Source organism: Anser brachyrhynchus (assembly GCF_964034855.1).
Source record: "Anser brachyrhynchus genome assembly, chromosome: 5".
NCBI lineage: Eukaryota > Metazoa > Chordata > Aves > Anseriformes > Anatidae > Anser > Anser brachyrhynchus.
This window is the reverse complement of record NC_137699.1, coordinates 47704397-47729377: the sequence shown is the minus strand read 5'-3', so window position 1 is coordinate 47729377 and position 24981 is coordinate 47704397. Positions and strand designations below refer to the sequence as shown.

The following is a 24981-nucleotide window of genomic DNA, read 5'->3' as shown; positions in this document are numbered from 1 at the left end:
CATAGCTGCACTGAGTTCCAGCTTGGCATTCAGAAAGCTTGCATCATAAATGTACAGCTTTACACTACTTGTGAACTCTACAATGGGGTCAATTTTTGCCACTGTCTTTGTAGATAACCAATTACGATTATGACAGAGTCTACATTCACTCCGTCTTCTTCCTTTACTCAAAATGCTTGCCAACATTGTTCCATTATCACAGTTACACCACTGAGGGATTTGGTGTTATGTGCTTAAAATGAGATTCACAAGATATTCAGGTGCCCAACTGCTATTGACTCTTTTGGAGTTAGTTGCTTAAGTAACTTTGGCAACCTGGGCTCAAGTAATTTGTAAGTATGGATCAGGAATAATTGTTTTGGTTTCCTGAGTTTTTGAGTGGTCAACTGGAGATGATTTAAAGGGGCATCTTTTTCTCAGAATAAGTACTCAGCACACTCTGAAAACTGCTTTTTTTTTTTTTTTTTTTTTTTCCCAAGGTATCTTCATCTGGGGATAGAAAATCAGTTGTCACTGTTGAAAGCTTTGGTTGACAGCTGCTGTAATAAAGCAGTCACCAATCCCCAATACTCTTTAGTATTTCAAAGAAGTGTTCTAAATGAGGGGGAGGTCTTTCCTTTAATAGACAGCCTTGTGAAACTATTTCTTTGTGACAATAAAAAAGAAAAAAAGAGTGCTTATCTGAGTTGTACATGCATTTTTTAGTACAAGTAATTTTGATCTGTCTGTTCAACAACCATGTTAAATCTCTGAGCTAGAGATTACCCACATTGTGGTGTTTCTGTAGTAATGAAACAAATTAGAACTACTAAATGGGATCTTTATGGACAAATACAATGTAAAGATGAAAAAATATATGTAATGGTTTATGTTGCTTCTTTTAAAAAAGATCCCAAGATTTTTCTATATTTTACATACAGAAGTTACTGCAGCTGCTTTAGAGCCATAGGAATGCATTCCTGAATTACTCCATAAAAGGCTTAAATAATATATGCATTCAAAATCTAAATGTACAAAGGAGGCTGCTTGTAGCAAACCTGCAATTGTTAGTTTAGGATGTTTATACATTTTTCCATTATTGAGCATAGACATGTTATCTCAGTACAATTCCCAATTTACATAACCTCATAATACCATTATATCCTCAGACTACACATAGTCCAGGAGCTTACTGTAATTATATAGGGTGACATATTTCCTTTTCATGGGTAGCAAAATGAAATGCATGTCACCTGTTGGTCTGTGGGCTGTAGCAGATCTGCTAACTGTGAGAAGCCAGTGCCTATGGGTTGATTCACAGTGAGCTTCTCACTTTGGTGAGAGTATGCCATGTGTGAATAGCACTGCAGTCTCTTGCCATGTTACATCTAAACTGTTGGAATCCCACTATATCTTATCTCACAATATACTATGAAACAGTTAATGAAAGGGAGAATATGATCATCAGGGTAGTTGTTGTAGATGGTGACATTATATACTAGGATGAATCTTGTCATTTCATTACTTTCTTTTTTTTTACCAAGTTCACTAGATTCCACTCCTGAGTTTGTGTTTGTACTTCTTATTCATGTCTATATATATGTGCATGTGTATGATTTGTGTAGAAGCTCAAATTGGGATGCCTCAAAACTCAAATTATTGCTAGGTGATGCATCTTCAGAAATGTGGGAATAGATCTTTTTCCTTGCTAGTGTATTAAGATATTCCATCATGAGACATTTTTTTCTCCTTATTGTTACAGTGTCTGGCATACTGTTTCTGTAATAAATATTAATAATTTCTAATTTGCACTCAGAACATAGCCCCCGCTCTTCCTACAACAGAATAATAATTTATTGATCTGATTTTGCTTGAAATATCATCCTGTTTCAAAGTCTTTTTTTCCCAAGAGACCCAGCACTGAAGGTGCCAGTGGTGTGCAGAGAGAGAGCCCTAGGGAATTCAGAGTGTTACCCTTCATACAATGGCTAAACTACTGACTGCAAAAGTTCTACATCTGTATGGTGTGGCTGAAAGACGTGTGCTTGGCTACGAAGTTGGGGGAAGGTAGGGGAGAGTTCTGGGAGTGAAACAGAGAAGGAAGCCTGATTTTATCCCCTATTCCACAGTTCCATACTAAATACCATCACTTACATATTTTGGGAACGGCTTCTTACTACATGAGCCATGTGAAAAATGTTACTTAATTTAGAAAGTAGTAAAGCTCTTCTGAGTACTGTAAAAGTGATGATAATTAATGCAAGAGTTGTAGTCAGCTCTTTAAATGCTCAGTATAGCTTCTTTCTTTCCCTGCTGTTCAGAGTAGAAAAGAAATAGGCACAACTAAAAGCTGTAGGAGGACTGGTCACAGTGAATGGTGTCTGTGCAGACTGTTCCTCCCTACTTTAACTGTTCTGTAGCTGCATTAATCCCCACATTTAATAGGCTGGTAGGACGATGCACTTCATTGAAAAACAGTGAAAGGAACAGCTGCGGTTACTGGCATGCTTGATTCTAAGAACTGGTGAAAATTTTCATTAAAATGGGTGGTAAGACAACGCTTCTGACCAGCGTTAACTTCTTTGGCATGTATGGCACCTGCCCTACTGGCTGATGAGGTTGCTGTCACATCTGCTGGATGGTGGATCAGAGTACAGGATATGCAAGTGGCTGGATTGGTTCTACTAGTCCTGCAGATTAGGTAGGAAATAGTCAGGCTATACAACAGTAAGGACTATTATGGAGCCTTGCCCAAGATCCCCACAAGATCTAAGTACAAAGCTTTATAAGTGTATTTCTTACATCTGTAGCCATTAAACAAAGAAATATTAGAGCAACAAGCATATACACAAAATCATGTTATTTTGTTTTGTTTTCCTTGATCTGCTCCAGTAGTGCAATTTTAGACTACCCCTTGAATGACTCCTTGGTGCACAGATGTGATTTAATATATTTCAGTATCACATTAAACACATCCTCTCACTTATCCACCATTCTCCTTTAAAGCTGAGGAGTCTGTGTCCCACCCACTTTTCCTTGCCATTTTCATGCTCTTTATTCTCCAGTCCTTCAATCACATCACAAGCTTTTGGGTTTTCCCATTCTCTTTCTACCTATGCCAAATCCTGTCAGTATTTTTCTGATATGCACTTCCCTTCATCCATTGTCTCCATTTCCCGTCCAGATATTTTGTGTGCAACTCTTCCCCTGTGCCTGCATTGCTTCAGAAAGTCTGCATTGCCTCTGCATTGGCACCGCATTGCCTTGGCAGGCCAGACTGTCACCCGGGACGTGGAAAATCAGTGCCTGGGGCCAGGCAGCTCATGCAGCAGGGAGCTGGGAGCTGCTAGCTGCTTGGCTCCCTCTCGCCTTGGTCCCTCAGCCAGGAACTGCCGGGGAGCTTCAACTGTCCAGGGTGCTGAAAGCCACTGCTGGGCTGGATGGTCTTCTGCACCCACCCTCTCCTTCATGACTCTGCTGGTGGTGTGAATGGCAAAGGAACATAGGTATCTCTGAAGGCTAACCCCAAATTTCCTGTTTAATATAGAGGAAAGTTATCAACCTGCTAAGGTAAAGCTTCTTGTAGCTATCTAGTAAGAAATCTTTGAAAAAATGACAAGAGAGAACAGTATTGCTCTAAAATGAATTTGGTGGCTTGTTTTTATTAATCAAGCTTTCTATTTTTGTCACATATCAGACTTTGATCTTATGAAGATTCTTTGGAGACATCATGGAAAAACTAAAGGCCAGATTGTAATTCTCCCATGACTGTGATTCAGGAGTAATTGTACTGAAGTCAAATTAAACTAATGTGAAACAGATGTAAGTGGGTTCAGACAGAGACTCAGTACTATGCAGCTTGAGTTAATGCTTTTCTACATGGCAGAACTTTTCCTGCACAAAATGCTACATTATATTATTATAATAAAAATGTGTGTGTAGTGCACTTTTTCAGATAGAATAAAAACGTGAGGTAGCTATTCCACTTGAGTTCTTGCTGGCAATACAAAGGGATTGATATGACAGGTGCCTGAAAGCTCGAGTCTGGCTAATGAAAAATGGTTACCAGGAAAGAACTGAGGATGAAGAAGATGATGACAAACTTCAAACCAGATACCCCATCTCCAGTTCAGGCATTTCAGGGGTGGATGCTTACAGTGAGGCTGGAAATATGAATTGTGTTAGGATATGAGAGGCAGGATCCATAGAGTATTCTGTTTAGTGTCACTGGCCAAAGGAACTTGCAGACAAGCTGTGGTAACTCAAACAGCTCAGACCTGAATAAATCCTATCCTGGCAAAGGCTGTTACTGTGGTGTAATAGCCTCAAGTAGTCTCACTGATTTCATTGAAACCATTTCTGCCAATAAGAAGTAAATGTACAATTCTATGGGTTCATTCCTGAAATCAAGACACAGCACTGCATGCTAAGACTTAACACTTTCTAAGAAACTGCATGAAGTAGAAGACAATAGTAGGTTGGTTTTCCTTGCACAGTTTGTAGTAGTCCCGATAATTAGTTACCTTTGTGATTCCTACCTACGCTAAAGCTTCCAAAATCCTTCTGAAGAAAGGTCTTCAGGTCATCCTATAGAGAAGGCTTTTAAAGGTCTTCCTAGACAGAAGGCTTCCTAGACAATAAAGAACTATAAAAGGATCCTGCATTGGATCCTATCCAAATTCATACTACAGAAGGATGGGTCAATAGAACTTAAAGAACGGAATGCACTTCACTTGGATTATTCTCTGGCTTTCTTGGTCTGAGTGTAAATATGAGCAGTCTTCAGGCAATAAACCAAATAAAGAATAATCTTCACAGTCAGAAATACCAGATTTCAAACAACCATATAGTTAACCAGAAACTGAATAGTTAGATGCACAAATGTGCGTATTGCAAAGTGATGACACAAGGACTGCCATAGACTTCCATCTAACCATGTCTTATCCCTTCAGTACACCCAAGAAAGGGAACATAACAAGTTACAGGTGATCTCTATCTACTATAAATGCATTTTTCAGGTCCTGTTCACTGGATTTAAGTAGGTATAAGATCTACTTACTCATCAGTTCTGCTGTGGGTTTCTTTCAGTTGCATCAGAACAGCTTCTAAATCACTCATGACATATTACTAATGAACAGTAAAACAGCACTTAGCATTTTATTCTTCTGCCAGTGGGATTGCTTGTAATAGAAAGTCTCTTGTCTGTTGTGTTGTGATGGTCACAGGCCCACTCCTCTAAGACACTCAGCCAACTCTGAGGCCATAAGGTCTGAACAATGAGCCCTAAAAGAAAAAGAAGAATTTAAGCAGACCAGTTTGATGAACTACTGATAAAAAGTCAAGTTCTGAAAAATTTTATGCAAGTACTAAAGTAGATTGATTGTGCTATATTTAGTTTTTTCCTAGTGGTCTCCCATTTAAATATTAAACATTACTGGATCCACTTAGCTTATAAAAGTTGACAGAGTAACAGCTTGAAACACTATAGCTTCAAGGCACCAGTTCTCCCTATCATGAGAATTCAACATCACTGAGGGGTGAAAGGCCTTTTATTTGCATAAGATAATAGTTATGTTTCTATGCAACAGCTGTGCTGTCAGTGAAAGATGCGCTTATTGTGCCAAATCCATCTCTGGAGTAACCCCATTGATTTTCAATGAGTTACTTTGGGAATAAATTGGCCCAATAGATAAAACTGCAGGTCTGAGGTATTGAAATAGTTGAGCAAGATTTCCATGATCATAACACGGTAAAAAATTGCAAAACGATTATATGACATTGTGTATTTCTGTACTTGACAGATCACAATTGATTTGCCACAAGATTTTTAAACCATATAGCTGGAACCAGGCAGATGTTTGTGTAGAGCTTATGTATACTTTTGGGGAATATAGGAACATTAAGAAGATACAAGAGACAGGAATATGGTATTTTGTCATTATTAGGAACCTGGTGTTTTCATGATACTGTAAGTCAAACAAATGAGATATCGTTTTAGCTTAATACTAAAAGATTCTTGTGGCCATATGAAAATTCTTCTTTAGCCAGTAACAATCAGGATCTGCTTTTTTGCAAAAGCTTGGTAATGAAACTGCCTGAAGATTTCCCTTCCAGTCTATAGGTTTATTTCCTGCTTATGTTAACAGGTATTAAATGTTGTTGGCCTTGCAGGAGCCTGTTGAGTTCTCAGTGGACAAATGTCTACAGAACAATACCCACCTTATCAGTTAACTGCTAGTAGTTTTGGCACAAAGACAAAGTATTGCTTGGGTTAGGGTGACAGAGCTCCTAATGACAATTGAGTAATATACGTCCAAACATCTATTTTTCCCAGTAATGTACAAGATACCAGTAAAATGGTAACTGTTTTGAATGCTGAAGTTATATACATGCATATATATATATTATATATGTGTATGTGTACATATAGATATTATACTCATAAAGAACTACACATTAGTAGTTCTTCAGAACTAGGGGCTCAGAAGTCTTGTTTGAAGTCTTTCTTGGTTACTAGAATAATGAAAATATTTCCCAATCATGACTCAAGTGATCATAATGCACAATTAACAAAGCCTATTCTCATTTTTTTCCATTCAGTTTGAAGAGGTAACGTCAACAGGATTCCCAAAGCCTCTTCAGAATGCATCGTGGTGTGCTTGCAAAGGAAATACCATGTTTTCCTGGTGTCATCATTGCAATCATCTCAAATTCAAGTCTGAGTGAGCTCAGACTCATTATAATTCTCACCATGTCCTCCCTTAGAGCAGCCTCTCCCGCCTCCTCCTGTACAACACAAAACAAGAGCCGCAGGGGTGCTTGGATTAGGAAAGAACAGACTTCCAGCACCTCCCCCCAGGAAAACTTTCACTACTGCATCTAGTTCCTTCAAACTACCTACTGCTTCACAGGACCTTGCACACCTTCATTTGGTTGTGGATTCACAAATACTGATTTTCCCTTCCTGGTTAGGGTTGAACAAAGACTGGGGGCAGACAGGGATGTGTGCTATTTAGCTCCTGAATGTGGAAGTGAAAAGAGTGTGCCAACCTCCACAATAAGAGTTTCCTGAGGAGAGCCACACACTTCAGACTGCGTTATTTTTCACTCAGGCAGATTTCTCCTTTCCATCTTACAAGGTTAACTAGCGTCTGAGCAAGAGATAAGAAAGCAAGACAGAGAGGGCAATTGGATAAAAGGAAGTACGGGGCAAAAAGCAGGTGTCCTAGGCACCAAGTTTAGATTACAGCCTTGTGTCCTAAAAATTCAAAAGGTCCTGGCTATGGACTTCACCACTGATTCTGATATGGGTCTCTGACCCATGACCCATGTGAATAGGTGGATTTCTCCACCTAACCATCACCAGTGAGTGATCCCCTTCACCCAATGAGTTCATCTCCACTGTGAAGGAGAGGAGGCAGGACAGGGTTAACCCTGCACACTCTTCCTTCAAGTCCCCAGAGGGGCTGGGGTTTTGTTCGCCTGGCTGAGGGAGGGAAGCCGAGGCATATATTGTAACTAGAACTGGAGACCTTCCTGGTGTGGACAGTTCACAGCCTGTTTTGGGTTTGAGGGAAAGCGTGGAGTAGGAGGGGGAGGCGGAAAAACGCAGCTTGGCCAAGTAGCGAGCGCCTGGTCGTTGCACGAGGTACACCCAAGCATCCTCCATTTTGCCAAAGCCCCCTGAGAGCCTGGGAGGGCCCGGAGCCCCCCTGTGCCTGCCTCCCATCCCTCCCGCCCCTTCCCCGCAGCCTGGCCGCATCTCCCCGCTCCGCCAGCCGCCTGTCCGTGCCCAGGGTGCGGGGTGGGTAGGGGGAAAGGGACCCCCACGGTGCGGGGCTGGCCGCCCCGTCAGGGTGTGAGCGGGCTGCGAGCATCCCTGCCCTTCCCCTCCCCCGGCGCTGCGGAGGAGCCTCTGGCTGCTGCCGTACTCCTGCCATGTGCTGCTGCTGCTGCTGCTAGTAGCTAGCCGAGCGTGGCTCCGGCTGCAAACTCCGCCAAACAAGCCTGCATCCTCCTCCGGGGAAGGGGACCCCGTAAGTACCAGCGGGAGCACCCCCACACGGGAGCCCCCCTCCATCCCCCGCCGCCTCTTACAAAGGGACCGGCAGCCTCTGCCCACCCCCTCCCTAAGCCAGTGCACGGAGGGGCTCGGTGAATTCCCTCCAAAGCTATAGGGTGGCTCCTTCCTCCTCCTCCTCCTCCTCCTCCTGCACCCAGCCGGGGGTGCCCAGCCTCCCCCGGCCATGCGGCTGCAGCTCGCCCCGCTGGCTGGCTGTGGGTACCCTGCCCAGGGCTGAGCCGAGGTGGGCTCGGTTTTGGGGTGGCTTCGACCTGGGGAGCGTGGGTGTCTGCCTCTGGGAGGTGCCCCCGGGGCTGGGCTGGGCTCCCCAGCGCCGTGCCCCCCTCAGGTGGGCGCAGCAAGCGGGGACCCCGCCACCCCGACCCCTGCAGGGGGCTGCCGGCAGCATCCCCGGGAGGCGGCGGCACCCCGACCCCCTGCCCACCCCATCCTGCTCCTCTCCCCCTCCCAGGTCCCCTCCAGCCCCCACTTCATCCCCGCACCCCTCCTCACCTCGCCGGTACAAACCCCAGCACTGCCCTCCCCTCCCCGCCCTTCCCCACCTCCTTTGATTTATTTGTGTATTTCTTGCCTTGGCAACCACCAGTTCCCCTCAGTCAAACGGCGCAGGCTCCCTATAATTTGAAATTAATTTGTTTGACTGCAGCATCGAGACAGGAAGGTTGGGAATTTATTTAATTCTTTTTCCTCCCTGTGCAAAAAGGAAGCGATGAAATTTCCAATCGAGACTCCAAGAAAACAGGTGAACTGGGATCCTCAAGGTTGGTGAATCTCTATTACTACCATTACTACAATAATAACAATTATTATTGTTACTCCTTCTGTCGAGTGACTCGTAGGGGACTATTTGACTCCAAATGGGAGGAGACGCTGGGTGCTCGTCTGCTTCCCATGTGCACTGCACAGGCTTTCTTGCTCAGTCTTAGCGCTGCGTTGGGAAACACTCCTCAGATGTGGGGTTGGGTGGGTGCGTGGGTAAAGCCTCTTTTCGGTGTAAGTTTTGCAGTTCTATATTTGATGTCACCCTTCCCTTCCCTCCCTTTTTCTTGAGTATTTCCCCGGCAAAGTTGCCTGGGATGGCTGTGATCCCTGGCTCAGAGCATTGTTTGTTTTATCTGTGGCTCCTTTGTTGTTTCTAGTGATCATTGTCTCTGCTAAATGGGTGGTACAGGAGTGGACACAGATGTGACAGCTTGCTCAGAGCTCCTCGATGGCAAATGTTTGTTGGCAAGCAACTGGAGCAAAATGCTGCTGCAGTGTAACCCATAGTGTGGACAGTATAAAAAGACATTAAATAGTGGAGCCCAGAGGGACCCCTTGACTTTTTGCACTGTTGTGTTAACAATTGTTCAGCCCAAGTGGATAGTTTGATTAACTCTATGGTTAGGTTTGGACTCTGTCTTGGGCAGTGTGTTTGTGTGATGGTGGCAGGAGATTTACGCCAGTGCAGTGGTTTTCAATAAAATGATCCAAGTTCTGTTTTAAAATAAACTGTAATGAAATGCTCTCCCTTTCTGACATGGGAGGAGGCTTATATGCATCCTACAGAAGAAATGACTGTAAAAAAAACTACTGGTGATGTGTATGCTGGTGTGTCATATTTCTGTGCATTGGTTCAGGAGCGAAGCAACTTGAAGCCATATGCTTAGGTTTGCAGCAGAACTGCTGGCAGCCAGTCGTTGTACAGCAGTGCTTGCAGGAAGTCTGAAGTGATAGCATGGGTGTTGGTTATTCATCTTTATTCCGCAGGTTTGGTTTTAGTGGTCAATTTGTCTGTCATCCTCCATGCCCTCACATCTACAAAATGAAATGTTAGAAACAGTTTTTCCTGGTGTAGAAGAATACAGCAGAACAGACTTCTTTCTGCTGAGCAGATCTGATGTGCTGTTTGAATAGTATACACAAGCTTTAGTTTAAGCCTTACTACATCTTCAATTAGGTGAAGGCTGAAATGAACTCATCAGCATCCTCCGCCCTCAGCTGCACAAGGAACACATGGGCAGCAGTGCTAACAGAGATCTGGTTATTTTAATGACAGTATATTCCTTATCCTGCGGTGAAAACTTGCTCTTCCCAGGCGCATTTCTGAATCTGTGTTTGCTGTTGCTTCATTTTATGTCATTTTATGCATTGCAAAACGCCTTTTACTGTGAAAAGCTCTTTCCTCCTCTCCCCTGACAAGGCACAGAGGAAGCTGTGCTGCTGGCGTTCTGCATACAGCCTCCTTGCTTGGTAATTACTTTTAAAGCATATGGATCCAACAGGTGGTTGGTCACAACCTACTAATGTGCCCAGAACCACTGGTATTGTGACAGGTCGAAGACCTCAGAGCCAGCAGGTTTCCTCTCTGCCAAGCTGAATCCCTGGTAAGGACTGCAGAACGCTACCTGTTATTTCCCCTCAGTGTATTGACTTCATTAGCCAGGCAGCAAGGATGCTAATGTATGCTCAGGAAGGAAGCAAAAAATGTTAATTTCTAATTCTCCAAGGGACTCAGGAAATAGATAAAAATCAGTGGAATGGAAAAACAAAAACAAATTGCTAAGGAAAAGTTGTCTAAGGTCCAATCCTTTAATCAGCGCAGGATAGTCCAATGTTACCTATGTAGTCTGTTCTCTGCATGTACATGTGAAGAATGGTGCTACATTTTGATTACTGTTTTCTTAGATACAAAGATCAAGGTAGAGAAATTTTGCAGTGAAAGGATACAAAGAGTCCTGAGTATTAAAAGCAGAACTCAGGTACAGTTAACCTTCACACTCAAGTACCCAGCTCATTTCAGCGTGCATTGTATGATAGTGCTCTGTTCTGGTCAGACTGAGAACATGCAGTTTCCACAGTTCTGTCTAGCATGAATTGTGCTAACTTGTGCTACCAGTTAGCTGCTTGAAATATATCAACTGATGTTCCTGGCAAGCAAGCTAGCAGTCTGAAGATGTGTGTGAGAACTGTGGTATCTCAAAGCTTGTTTAAATCAGATTAATCCAAGCAATATTTTCTAGAAATATTTTTTCCCTATAAATACTTGTAAAGGCCAAGGCCCGTGTTGTGGCGATATGGCTGGCTTGAGACCGGTTATGTTGCTGGTTTGAACCCAGGTCAGAATAATAGTAATTGAAATAAATTAATGGTCAGACTCCATAACGATGACTGTACTGAAAGTATTTAGATAGATGAACAGAGCTGCTGGTAGATTTCATCTGGCTTAAACCTGGTATTGTGAATTCACATCAGTGAAGATCAATATACCATAGAAAGACTATGTGGAGAGAACAGGTTTAAAGGAATAGACTTGACATGAGGGATTGTATCTTACAGACAACTAATTGGGGACTGATTTCTCAGTTGTTAGACTGGAATGAATAGGGAATGGAGGCAACTGAACCGTGCTTTTATCCTGTTGTATAGTATCTTTGATTTAGTAGCTTAGTATTTAGGGCAGTATTGGTGATAGGAGGACGGTTGGACTAGATGATCTTGTAGGTCCTTTCCAACCTTGTGTTTCTATGATTCTATGATCTTCCTCATCTCAGGTGTATTTGTGCAGTCCCTGTAGGTGTTGAGTGTGTTTTCTAGATAAACCAAATATTTCATAAACCTGGAAGTATATATGGTACAGGTTCCCCTAGTCAAGTCCTCTTCTATTCCTGACAATCAGGCTATATAATTGCATTAATAAACAGATCAAACTTCATCCCAAAAATCATTAGGACTTGTCCCTAACATTCCAATGGGAAAGTTGTGCTAGAATCTCATAACAGAATTTACATAGGATTCATACACAGTGAGTGAATTGGGTAACAGAAGAGTAAAATCCCAAGCAGGCCCCTGAAGAATATATGCATTTTAAGGAGAGTTGGACACACTGGGTAGGGGTACAGCATCTCACAATATCTGATCTCACTCTAAAAAAAAAAAAAAAAAGATAAAAAAAAAAAAAGCCTGCCATATGTATTACTGGTGGAATCAAACCGGATTTAGACAATCATTAAACATTTGTTCTACCTATCACTGATTTTTGTTTCTTCCATTTGGTGCAATTCAGGCAATGCAATCCTCTCTGAAATTAGTGACAGATCATGTTTCTAGTTTCATATGTCTCACAAATTTCCATCTAGACATTTCAGAATGTAACATTGGGTTTATAGCAGTATATGAAGACTCTAGTTCTTATAATTGCTTGTCCTTCATCTTTCCCATACTCCTCTTGCTGTTTGTTACACACTTCTGTTTTCTGTGCTTAAATTAGTTCATAAACTCTTTGGACATGTATTTTTGTGCAGTGCCTAATACAAAGTGCATCCCTCATCCTGACTGAAACATCTGGATATTACAGCAATGATGTTTTTTTCTACTATTCATCTGCCTAAAATTGCTATTTCTTTGTAGAAGAGAAGAAGGATAGTTGAGACCATTTCCAATATGCTCAGAAATTATCCCCAAGCATGAGTGTATTGCAGGGTGATGGCTTATGTCCTTTCCAAGGGAAGGATGTCTGTCTTGGTGATGCTCTTAGTAGGCAGAAAATGGTGTTCTATCTTGATCCATCCTTTGTGCCTACAGTTTTTTGCCATCATTGCAGTGATATGGATTATCAAAGCCGTTTGAATTTCCAGGTAGATGTTTATCTCTGTGCTGACCTTTTGGAACTTGGATATTTTGATATAAGTTGCTGTGTTCTTTCACAAACACATTTTGTGTAGAGTGTCTCTCTACAGTTTGGAACCCTAAAATCACGCATTTATTTTCATCCTTACATTTCGTATGGGAATTAGTGGTCTGTGAGGAATTCAAGCTGTGGTTGACAGTCTGGAGTTCTTCAGGTTCTGACAGTGACTTACTGTTTAACCTTCAGTATGTCACCTACCCTTTCCTCCCTTTTTCCCTAAATGCAAAATAGGAATATTAATACTTGTCTAATGCACAAAGGTGTTGAGAAAAATAATTAACTTGTTTAGAGCTATCAAATATCTGCTGTTAAAAGAATGATATATGCATTGCAATCAAATGTTAAAGCAACGGGGAGGGAGCAAAACAGCCTGTCTTTATACACAGATCACATCATTTAAGAAGTAAGGTTATCTGTTCACTTTGCAACTAGAGGAAACTAGTATTACTTACACATCTTTACAGACACTGAAGACTCAATTGACTTTCCCATTAGAGGTATCTAGAGCCATTTGATACACCCCAGCTGCCACTCCAGAGGGGCACAAGTCTTCCATGGGTTTTGTGTCAACTTCCATGGGATTTCTCACTTCACCTGAGACACCTCAAGAGGCACTGGACACCTACATGTGAGGCAACTGAGCTGAGTCTCAAATGTCTTTATGCAGATGTCAGGGTTGGATCATCTCTTGATGACTGTTGGAAGAAATCTTCAGCTTTGACGACTCAATGTAAGTTAAACTGATGCTGTCCACAGAGTGTTACAAACTGCTGCAGTTTCTGCTTTTTCTGTCATTTAATGTCAAAGAGACCAATGCAAAAGGCAAACTTCATTATAAAGACATAGATGAGTGGAATGAAGGTGTTCATTTCTGTCCTTTCTTTTCAAGAAGTTATATAAAAAGGTGTGGTTTATACCATGAAGTGCAGATGTGGGCTGGGCTACTTAATATCATTCTGCACTGATAAATCATTTCTTAGTAGCTCAGTGTAAGAAGACTTTGCTTTGGAAAGCTATGATGTGTAAAAAAGGTAGTTCTGATCCCAGCAAATGAGGGCAGGGTACTGACCATGTGCTATTTGCATAACAAAATCATATTTGCTACTGTCCCCTCTGATGATCAGTACTCTACTGTGCCTAGTGTAAGCATGGGTTGCAGAACACCTTTAAGTAGTTGATTTTAAAGAGAGATTTGAAGGAGGATAGAAATTGGATAAACAGGAGGACACTCCTGGTATTGCACAGTGCAACAGTGCAAAATACAGTAAGGTAGGAAAAAAAATGAAGAGTTTGGAAGGCATATAAGAGAATGAAGAAATCTGTACTTTGCTAAAGCCTATGCAGAGTTTGCAGGTAAAGGCAGATGAATACTGTGGACTTTAACCTGCTAAGTAGTAGGAAGATTTGACTAAATCAGCAGGAGAGGAAGAAAGCAGAGCTATTAGTTTCATCAATTTTGTCTTTAGGTTGTCCTGGAAATAGAAAAAATAAGGATGTAGAAAAGTCAAATTAGTATTAAAAAAGGAGCAAAGTAAAAGATTGGACAGCAACTTTCTTATAGTAGTAACAGTAAGAAAATGCTCAACTCTAGTCAAGGTAAGAGAGATGAACAGTAGGGTGTTATTAAGATACCATCTATACTGTGAGGAAAAAGGGAATTAAAAGAACCGAAGGCAGTATGATGCTCTAAGTCTCAGACAGGGAGAGCAGTGGAGTTGTCGGCAGCTGGAGAAGTTAAGATGGAGTCATAATTCCAGTGGAGAATACCTATGCTGTTTTTACCACATATGTACAGTAGTAACCCATTAATAGGCTTTTGGACTGAAAAGTCTCTTGGGCAGCTCTTGAAAACTGATGCTACCTGAAGAGTTAGTGTTTGATTTTGGGAGAAAGATATATGATAACAGTTGTAATTGGGTAGTTTTTGGTTTAGCTTTTGGCATTCGTACAGCATTCATATCTAGCTAGTACAGACTATATCAGCTTCAGACAGAGCAGTGTATGTATATAGTGATACAATTTAAATCTTACTCCTTTGATTTAACCCAGAGCTAGGACTTTTACTCACTTCAGTGCATGCAACATGAAATTCTTCATTTTAAATGTACTAGAATTGTGTTGTCCCTATGAGTTAAAAGAGTACTTGGAATCACTGGGAGAGCAAGGGCCCTAGACATTATATTGCAAGTCAGGTAAGTGTGTGGGGTGAAGCAAGAAGGAAGTGATGAGGAAGTCAAGAAAAGAAAGGGGTAATATTACAGAATATTAGAGAGTACACTGTGATCGGTATACCTAACCTTTCTTTTGTAACGATCTCAGTATAATTGCAAAAAAAATAGGGTAAACAACATAATTTCTGAGAAGTGTTTTTTTTGTTTGTTTGTTGTTTTTTTTTTTTTAGAATTTGTGTGGAAAAAAAGTGACATTCAAGAAAAGATTAAATAGTAACTTTTGGAGACCACTTTATTGGAGTGCCTCTGGTTTTTGTTTTCTGTAAGAAACTGAAAACATCCTGGAACCTGGTCTTTCTCAGAGGCTGCTCAGCTGCTCATATTCTAGTTCCTGAGACATTGATTTGTCTATGCAGCTTGTATATAAAAATCACTATAACTATAATGGAAAATGTGCTCTAAGATGAACCCACTGACTTTCACAAATAACCTGCCATGCAGCTCTAACCGGTTAACCGAGGGAAATAAAGCAACAGGTGAGAATGGAACACATCATATACCCAACTCTTTTTGTTCCATGGTCCACTGCTATTCCCCCATCATATTTTCTGGGCTGCTTTTCACAGTTAAAATCAAACATCAATTTGGATCATTTAAACAAAATGATATTTCAAGAGAGTTATATGATTCTTTTACAGTGTTAATGAACCACAGAGTTTAGGGGATATTTCCTTGGCCTGGGAATGCTGAGACCAAGAATTCAGATTTCATCTTTAACTGCTAATAATATTCCCATGTTATTATGCAGATTATTGTTGACAAATGTTGTGAGCATTGTCCCACATACCTGTATTACTATGTGTTATTCAGATGTCCCAAAATAAAAGCATAGGAGTTCACTGGTAAGATTTTGAGCTTATGGTGCAAATTTCAGTTTGGATAAATCTTAGAGGTGAAATTGAAAGCCAGAATCTGGCTTTAAATGAAAGATCGAATCTGTTGTCAAAATATGTACAGATAATAGACAGTTTAACTACTAGGAGTTAACAAAAGTTAATATCCTATCCTAAAAAACATCTTATAAAGCAATGCAAGTTATTTTGGTACCACTATCCTACAGGATCATCACAGTGTTTAAAGCATCAGGCTATGAGTACCTAGATTTGTTGCAGCCATATGTTCATATCTCAGCAGGACTGACTCATCTTTTCTTCCTTAGGAGAGAGAAACAACAAGTTACTGAGTTTAATGGATAAGTATTTGGGATTTTGGCACTGTAAACTTGTACCACTGAGATTCTTAAGATTCAGCATGTTGTTAAAAGGTGCTTGGATTATTCTTCTCTTATCCAAGGCTGTAATATAAAGTACCAGCATGATTTGAAAATAGCAAATACATACTGACAGCTTGCCCAGGTTTTTTAGACTTTCAAATATCAGTGTTTCATTTTAAAGAAAAAAGGAAGTTGCTAGCTACTAAGGTGAAAAAACTCAGTGATGACAGAATGATAAAAGAAATGGTACTGCAGAAACTCCTAGCTGAGATGAAAGAAGCAGTTAACACATCTCAAAAACATTCCTCTAGGTTAACTCAGATCCATCACTGATTTCTTAGCGGTTAAGACTGCTGAGTTTGGATTGCACAATAAAGGGTCATGCAGAGAGGTCTTGGGTAGCAGCAATCATGACAGCCAAAAAAACAACACCAGAGCCACCTCTTTATGATGACAGAGCCACCATACTGATTTACCTTCTTGAGAAACAGAGGTCATTACTTCGTTGCAATGATATACTGATATGTAGACTTGAGACCTGGATTTCTCATCACCAGTGGATGTTATTTGTTGATTTGGTTTTCTAAAAATGGGCATCAGCTTCCATTTAAGTGGCAGTGAGGAAGCTGAGATGTTTACATAGGACAGCTACATATGCTAATTGACCTAAGGGAGACCTCTGTCCTTCTGGAGCAGCAGATTAAGGCCAAGTAGAATACCCTAGGACCTCTCACTTGGTACTAGATAGTATGTGTGGGCAACTGAATTATACCATCTGGGTGTGACTTAGTTTGAACATAAACCACCTAAATATAGGTAGGTATCTGAATGAAATAAAGTCGTGTTCTAAGTTTCTAAAGACCTGCTGTGTCAGAGAAAATACAGACAAATGGTCAGTGAGGCCTGGAGAACTTTCAGGAGATGTCTGGTTTAGGGTGAGCAGAATCATTCCCCAGATTGCACAGACCAATTTGGCCACATCTGTATTGACTCTAATGAGATGTATTCTCAGTCACAGCAAGTGAAAGAATTGACAAGTTGGTCATAGTAATATTTAAACTTTAGCGCAAATGGCTTTGGGTACCTCCTTACTAGGAGGATTTAGAAGACACCACTCTCCTGGTGAATTCGTTCCCAGATTGCCAGGGCTTTGGGGTTACAAGGAGTTATACAGTCATCCTTAGTGCAGCTCTGCCAAAAGCTGTAAGTTGCTACTCTGAGCTTGGTATTATCAGTAGTGATTTCATCTGTTTTCACCAGCTCTGACTGCAGAATGAGTTCATATGCACCTGCCATACACCGTGCAGACATACTTTTGCCTAGATGAAGCTTCATTGTGGGCAAAGGTGACCAGGGTGCCACAGCTGTCTCTTATAAGTTTGATCTCTGAATGCACATAGCTGTGTGTTGGTGATGCAGTATGGCAACACTGTGAAGTGCTATGAGATGCTAGATGCTGGCAACAGCATATGAGCAGATGCCATTCTCATGTAGCTATGAAATTTTATCATAGTTCAAACTGCATCTGAGTTCCTACACTATTATCTGAACGGAAGTTGAGCATAAGACAAGAAAAGTATTGCATAATTTATTTGTTGTGCCAGTCGCCTTATTGTCTGAGATACCCTAAACTGTAGAATATATAGCAACCTTAAAGCCAGCTTTGTGCAGCCAGAATTGGGCTGGCATTGACCTGGAGCTCTGTGTGCCTGACTGGTGACACTGCTCATCTGTTCTGTTTGTGGTTTACTGCCGTGCTCAGCACAATGAGTCTGGTGTCTCTGTGACCTACTTCCTTTTGCTTACCTGAGCTCTCTGACTCTCACTTTCTAATAATTGTCCTGCATGCAGGCAGGACAGGTAAATCATTCTGACTGCGGCATCTTCACTGGAGCAACTTACACACCAAAAGTGGAAAAGAAAAATGTGTACATTAGAAAGAATTATAGAGAAAATAAAAACGGCTATACCGAACAAGTGCATTTCAAACAGCAACTTTCTCTCACTTATGAAAAGTCTTTTCTGCACAGAGCCATTCTGTAATAGCTAGCTTATATGTATTCTTTTCCTGTTCCAGAATAGGTTTTCAAAGCACAGTAAAGCCTTCATTCATTTCAGCTAAGACTCTGTTACTGTGTGCAGGAACTTAAGACTGTCTAAACAGAATGGGTCCTCAGTATATGCAAATAGTGTATCTCCAGTGAGCTAAGAAATAGCCCAACTGATGTGTTTCTTACGAGATTTCTGACCATTACCACATGGTGAAATATCCACTTTTATTGCTGTTGCTCAGAAAAACTGAGAAATCCTCACTTAATTGAAGTAGTAGATCATTACTAAGTTTTGCTTGAATTCACAGTATTTTTCTGTAAATTCAAATAATTTGCTAGACTGAGAGAAACACCAGTAGACCAATGCAGGAATTTTTACTTGTTTTTACAGAGGAGCATCAGTGTGAGCTCCTTAGGTATGGTCAGTAATGTGCTGATACACCCCTAAGGATGCACCAAGAAAACTCTGAAGGTGCTCACACTATTCTTGTTGTGCATGTATTTTTCTGGCCTTATTCATATGTGAAATGTCTAGGATCTGTTCCTTTTCCGTTAACCTAAGAGAGTTCTGCAGCAGATGTTGTACTGCCCTGGCTGGGTGATGTATTGGCATCTTACAGTTCCAGTTTATATGTGTTGCCACTAAAGTTCCCCTTCACGTGACTGCGAGGCGATCAAGAGATTCCTTCACGCTGCTGTGATGCTGTACCCCTGGCAGACAGCCACCATCAATCACATTTCAAATGCAGAGTAGATAGTTTCCTAGGAAGGACGGCATGAATCTTTGCTTTGTTGTTTGTCTCCCCCACTTGCTTCTCTTGCCAGAGGTTTCTATCTAAGAATGTTCTTCCCTTTGCACACAGGCTTTCTTATGCTAAACTGTTGCAAGACTAGGTTTCCTTCATTGGTTGGTCTGGCCTTAAGACCATTAGCTGAATTTCTTTGGTGATTCCTTGAGACAGGATATTTGAAAGATCCCAGTCCGGCTGCTCCAGCAGCAGGAGACCAGCTAAAACCCTGACCCTGCATTATCCTAAGCACTTTGAATGAGAAAACCTTGAAATCTTGTGGTGGGAGATCCTGACTCTTCCTAAATGTTACTGGAATTCTGGAGAGGAAAATCACAGAACTGTAGGGGTTGGAAGGGACCTCCAGAGATCATCGGGTCCAACCCCCCTGCCAAAGCAGGTTCCCTAGAGCAGGTTGCCCAGGTAGGCGTCCAGAGGGGCCTTGAATATCTCCAGAGAAGGAGACTCCACAACCTCCCTGGGCAGCCTGTTCCAGTGCTCCATCACCCTCAAAATGCAGTTGACCCATTTCAGCCAATGGCATGTCGTAGTTCAATGTCATTGTTTTAAATTAGTCTTTAAAGGGAAGATTGTGGATAAGCAGCTTCAACCAGCCTCGTTCCTCTAAGGATGAAGCCTGCCAAGAACCAGCGAACAGCTGCTTATTCCTTGGTGTTTGTACTTGAGGCTTGTGACATCCTGACAAGAAAGCACATTTTCTAAATACTGCCTAATAAGGAAAAACAATGGTGTGCTCATCTCTTCTGAGAGGAACTCTTTTTCACAGTCATCACTATACCCAAAGATCTTGAGCCAAAAGCACGTGCTTCCGATTTGGCTCTTGACAGAGCAGAGATCTGCGTCAACTAGCTCCCGGGCTCCCAAGAAATACTGATCTAATGCTGGGGAAAGAGGTTTTAGCAATGATCTATTAATCTTATTTCAGAAAGGGGGCTGTAAGAATTTTTCATGGTTTTCTCTGTATTTAGTTTCTCTATAAATAGCTTCATAAACCTGCTGATTGCACTGCTGCCAGTGAGCGTGTTGGAACAAACACGGTCACCAGTCTTGGAGCAGGAGGGGCTCCCTATTTGGGACTAGCCCCTGCCAATCACTTCTAACCTCCCCTCTGCTCTTCCTAAACCTCATGTAATGCTCTTCTACTCTATTTTCCAATACCTGAAGTACCTTGCCAGGGAGTTCACTGATGAGTCCCGTCACATGCGGGCATGTGCTTGGCCCCTCGCTCTGGGCTCAAGTGTCAGAGGCAATGGAGAGGGCAGATGAGTACAGAGCGCCGAGAAGAGGAGCTGAGCAGCAAGATGCAGGTATGCTGCCTCCCACGCTGCCAGCACGACTGGAGAGAAGTGAGGGACAAGAGCAGATGGATGGATTTGGAGGAGGGCAGGGTGGAAGGGAGGTCAGGAGAGAGAGAAAGCAAAGCAGGGGAAACAAAATTCGAACTGCTCTCCAGCAGTGTGCAATCTCACTCCAGCACAAGGCAAATCTCCCTCACGTATTCGTCTGGACTTGGCAGCTCTGTAAGTAGCGCTACAAATGGTGTCAGTAGCAGTGCATCTTCATGGCAATGCCAATAAGTGTTAGCTAGGAACCCCCTGAGGATTGCTGTCCTGAAGTCAAGCCAGAAAGAAAAAAAGGAAGACGCTTTCAGCTGTTCCTGGAGTTCACGCCCTGCACTGTACACCCACCCTTCCGACCAGTGAGCTGTCACGTATGCCTCAGAAAAGTGCAGTGCCTGGGAGAGGGGCGAGGGAGGGGAAAGTATCCCAGCATCCCATGACCGTGACTTTTGCTGAGATTTTTTTGATGTCAGTGCATAAGTTCTGGCTGATACTCGTGCAAGCCATGCTTGGGCTTCCTGTTATTTCCCTGCAATTTGCATAGCCTCAGTACGCAGGAGCGCTAGGGCTGTGTTTGCAATAGAGTAGGTCTTGGGCAGTCCATTTTAGGTTCGTGGGCAGGGTGTGACTGCAGTTCTGATGGCAGACAGGCTGGCTTAGAACCCGCCTGGAAGTTCTTGTAAATAATTACCAAGAGCAGCTTACTTAGGGGTATTGTATTTTTCTTTTATGGCCAACAAAAGAAAGGAGTTTCATTTGTGGTTATCTATTAATCTTGTAACAGACAGACCATCACTGAGTCATGTGTAGTGGAAAAGAACATGTCCCCTAAAAGAACTTGAAGACTTGCTAATCAAATAATTGTACCTACTTGATGCATATAAAACAAAGACCTTGTTTTAATCAACTTTTGAAATTAATCTTTAATTCATTTAATTCATTTGCTAAAAGCTGTGTCAGTGTTTACATGAGACAAACTGTGAATACATACAGTATCAGTTTTTCCCGGTGTCACAGGGATTTGTCTATTATTTGTAAAATGCTTTGAGATATTTATATAATCGTGAAAGATTATTAGAGACTTTTGGCATGACTGGTACAAAAAGGAATGCTGAGATGCATTTGACTATCTTACACAGAAGGGGAGGGAAAGAATTTCAACAGCATTTTTCCTGCTGTGAGTCAGGACTAGAATATTGAGATGAATTATTTTGATTTTATTTTATTATTATTTTTTAATATCCTTAACATTTTACTGGTTTGTTTACATGTCCTGGATGATGAATACAGCCTACAGCATTAGGCTGTTTTTCTTATTTACCCTTCACTGGTCGCTTTTCTTCTTGGGTCCCTACGGGTATGCAGGGCACGCTCAGACGCCTAAATGATTTCTGGCAGATGATTGAATGTGCAGTTAGAAACTTCCCAGTGAAGGAGATTTTGGTATCTCAGTAGGTGTTCCCGTGCTTAGTTATCCTTGTAGACGGGCTTTTCCCCTAGTATACAGTCCCCTACTTCCTTGAAACAGATTAATCAGTTATTTGTTGCCCTATTCTTAAAGGATCTAGGTAAGAATTTATCACTGTTTTTGTTGGGTCAGTGTCTTATTTTTGTTTGTGAACTACAGTTCACATTTTTGCACTTGGTCTAAACAGTATTTTCATTTACATTAAGATGATTTGGGGGATGATTAAGATGATCCGGGGAGACTTTATTGTGGCCTTCCAGTACTTGAAGGGAGTGTATAAACAGGCGGAGGAACGCCTGTTTACATGTGTTGATAGTGATAGGACAAGGGGGAATGGTTTTAAACTAAGACAGGGGAGATTTCGTTTAGAAATTAGGAGAGAGTTTTTCACTCAGAGGGTGGTGAGGCACTGGCACAGGTTGCCCAGAGATGTTGTGGATGCCCCATCCCTGGAGGCATTCAAGGCCAGGCTGGATGGGGCGCTGGGCAGCCTGCTCTAGTGGTTGGCATCCCTGCCCAGAGCAGGGGGGTTGAAACTAGGTGATCTTTGAGGTCCTTTTCAACCCACACCATTCTATGATACTTTGGAATATTGCAATGAAAATCTAAGTGGGATGTTGAAAAAATGCCTGATTATCATTTTGCATGGAAAAATGATATTTGAATATGCAATGGATTTTGATTGACTGTTGTTCAAACCAAGATACAAGATTAATCAAAACTGGTTGAAGGAAGACACTGATATTTCTTGCATTCTTAAAACATGGAGAGGTGTTTACCTCTTGTAGTTTGCTAACTCATTCTTTCCTTTTATTTTCCTGTACTCTTAACACTCAATTACAATGAAGCATGCCGATATTTAGTCACCATTCAATATTTTGGTGATAAGTGGAGTAGAGAAAGGTGCTGACTACAGAAGCCTTTTCTCTGCCGTTCAAAGTTTGGTCCCCTTTTCTGAAGAAAGAAAAGCGTATCTTCATTGGTTGCTAACTATATGTGGTTGTGAAAGTTTGTGTTGAAGACAAAAACGGAACAGGCTCCCCAGGGAAGTAGTCACGGCACCAAGCCTGTCGGAGTTTAAGAAGCATTTGGACTGTGCTCTTAGTCATATGGTCTGAATTTTTGGGTAGACCTGTGCGTAGCCAGGAGTTGGACTTGATGATCCTTGGGGGTCCCTTCCAACTCGGGATATTCTGTGGTTCTGTGATTCTAATGACATGAAGCTAAAGAATTCAAGCATAGATGTTCTCCCTCTTTTTTTTTTTTTTTTTGGATAGGTCTTAAGTAGACCTTTTTTGATAGGCCTATAAACAGAAGCACAGCACTAAGCTTGAAAAGCTACCTGACTTTCTGGGCTTAAACCTGTTTTCTGTGCAAATCTTAATGAAAATTGAATCAATCTGCAAGAAGGAGCCTAGAAATACTTCCGAACTCCTCACATGTAGGATCAAGGAAAATGATTGTTGTCTAGCATCATGATTTTTCCAGAGTTATCTGAAAGAGAGAAGTATGTGGTAATACTTGTTACTATTTGGAACAGATTCAACACAATGGCACTCCAGTTTTAAACACTGCTGTTGTTAGGGCCCCTGCTTTGAAGAGTTTATTCTCTATGAAATAAATAATTATAATATGTAATTATTAATCAGGACCTATACAAAAATGATTTAGTATTGGATTTGTTGACTTAGTGAGGTTCTTTTTTTTTTTTTTTAAAAAAAAACAACTTATTAAGGGCACTGAGATCTTCATCCTACAGACTTTTTCTTTTCCTAAGCAACCATTGTGTGGTTTTCTTTTCCCTGCTTTGAAAGGTCCGTGTAAGCTGGGTGCTTGAACTGTCGTTCTTCTGTGCTTTAAAGAAATTACAATTAGAAGTAGGAGCACCTTTCAGAAATACAATAGGCATAAAAATGGTATTCAGACCCTCCTCTCTCACACTATAGTTTCTTGACTAAAATTAAATTAGCTTTTACATACTTACTTTCTATCTCTTTAGAAAGGCTGGGTTCAGAATAGCTAAAGTGAAATGATAGAATACCAGAAAGTCTTTCAACACCCTCACAAAATCTGTTGAAATCAACTAAAAGGGACATAGCAGAGCTCAGGGGAATAGTAATTGCATAGATTCTTTAATCTTTTACACATTTGTTAAACTAATCACAACTAAATTAATAAACAATACAGCTGGTCAAGTTTACATAGCACCCAATTTCTTGTCATTTAACATCTGCAAACAGATAGATTTTTTTTTTAATTGTCTGAGATATCACATTGTATTGCTACTTTTCCTAGATTAGTTAAGAGTGTACACAACTCCTGCCAGCATGAAATATTTAATGAATTTGACATTTAGCTTTATGTGAAAATGTGTGCTGCTAACAGCCATTTCCTTAAATGTGTATAGAAAATGAGTAAAATAAAATGCTTATTTGGGGGAAGGAAAAATGAGAATGAAAGGTGATAAAAAGTGAAAAAATCAAATCCACTCAATAAGACAAATGAATGTTTTTGTTCTGTATTGACCCAACTCCAGTAGTTAATGACAAAAAGGCATTGCCGTTGGAAGGCTGCTGGCTCTCTCTGTAGCTATCTCTTGCTCATCACTGTAGTTTAAGTTTTGATTTATGCATTGATATTCTTAGAGCGTGATGGTAATGGACTGGTGACTTTTTCACCAAAATCCATATGCACACCATGACTGGGGGGACTTAGAGATAAAACTGCTGAGTGATACAGACGGAATGGTGTCCTTAGCTCTCTTGTCCCTTGTGCAAGCTGTTGTGGTGGGCTGACCTCGGCTGGCTGCCAGACACCTACCCAGCCACTCTCTCGCTCCACCTACTCTTCAGGACATGAGGAGAAAATAAGATGGAAAAGCTCATGGGTCAAGATAAAGACAGGGACATCGCTTATGCATTACCGTGATAGACAAAGCAGACTTGACTTGTGGAAAATTAATTTAGTTTATTGTCAATTAAAATAGATTGGGTAGTGAGAAACAAAGGCAGAGGTTATGATGCCTTCCCACCTTTCTTTTTTCCTCTGCTCAGCTACCCTACTTCTTTCCCAACCGTCTTCTTCTTCCACACCCTGAGTGGTGCAGCAAGGATAGGGAATGTGGAGTTCCAGTGAGTT

General features: G+C 41.3%; 1 protein-coding gene across 6 annotated transcripts in view; it reads left to right on the top strand.

The window, feature by feature from the left end:
* The first annotated feature begins 7440 nt into the window (after positions 1–7440).
* The window catches only part of KCNK10 (potassium two pore domain channel subfamily K member 10), a 71605-nt gene continuing 54064 nt past the window's right edge, over positions 7441–24981 (top strand). Inside the window, exons 1-3 of one of the 6 annotated variants that reach the window (XM_080593017.1) lie at positions 7508–7627; positions 8766–8823; positions 13399–13461. In XM_080593017.1, coding sequence (XP_080449143.1) covers positions 8772–8823; positions 13399–13461 — 115 coding nt within the window. In that variant the 5' untranslated portion in view covers positions 7508–7627; positions 8766–8771. Of the gene's footprint in view, positions 7628–7680; positions 8016–8047; positions 8286–8765; positions 8824–13398; positions 13462–24981 lie in introns of those variants that run through there. The other 5 variants (XM_080593016.1, XM_080593018.1, XM_080593021.1 and 2 more) reach the window with 5 other exon arrangements.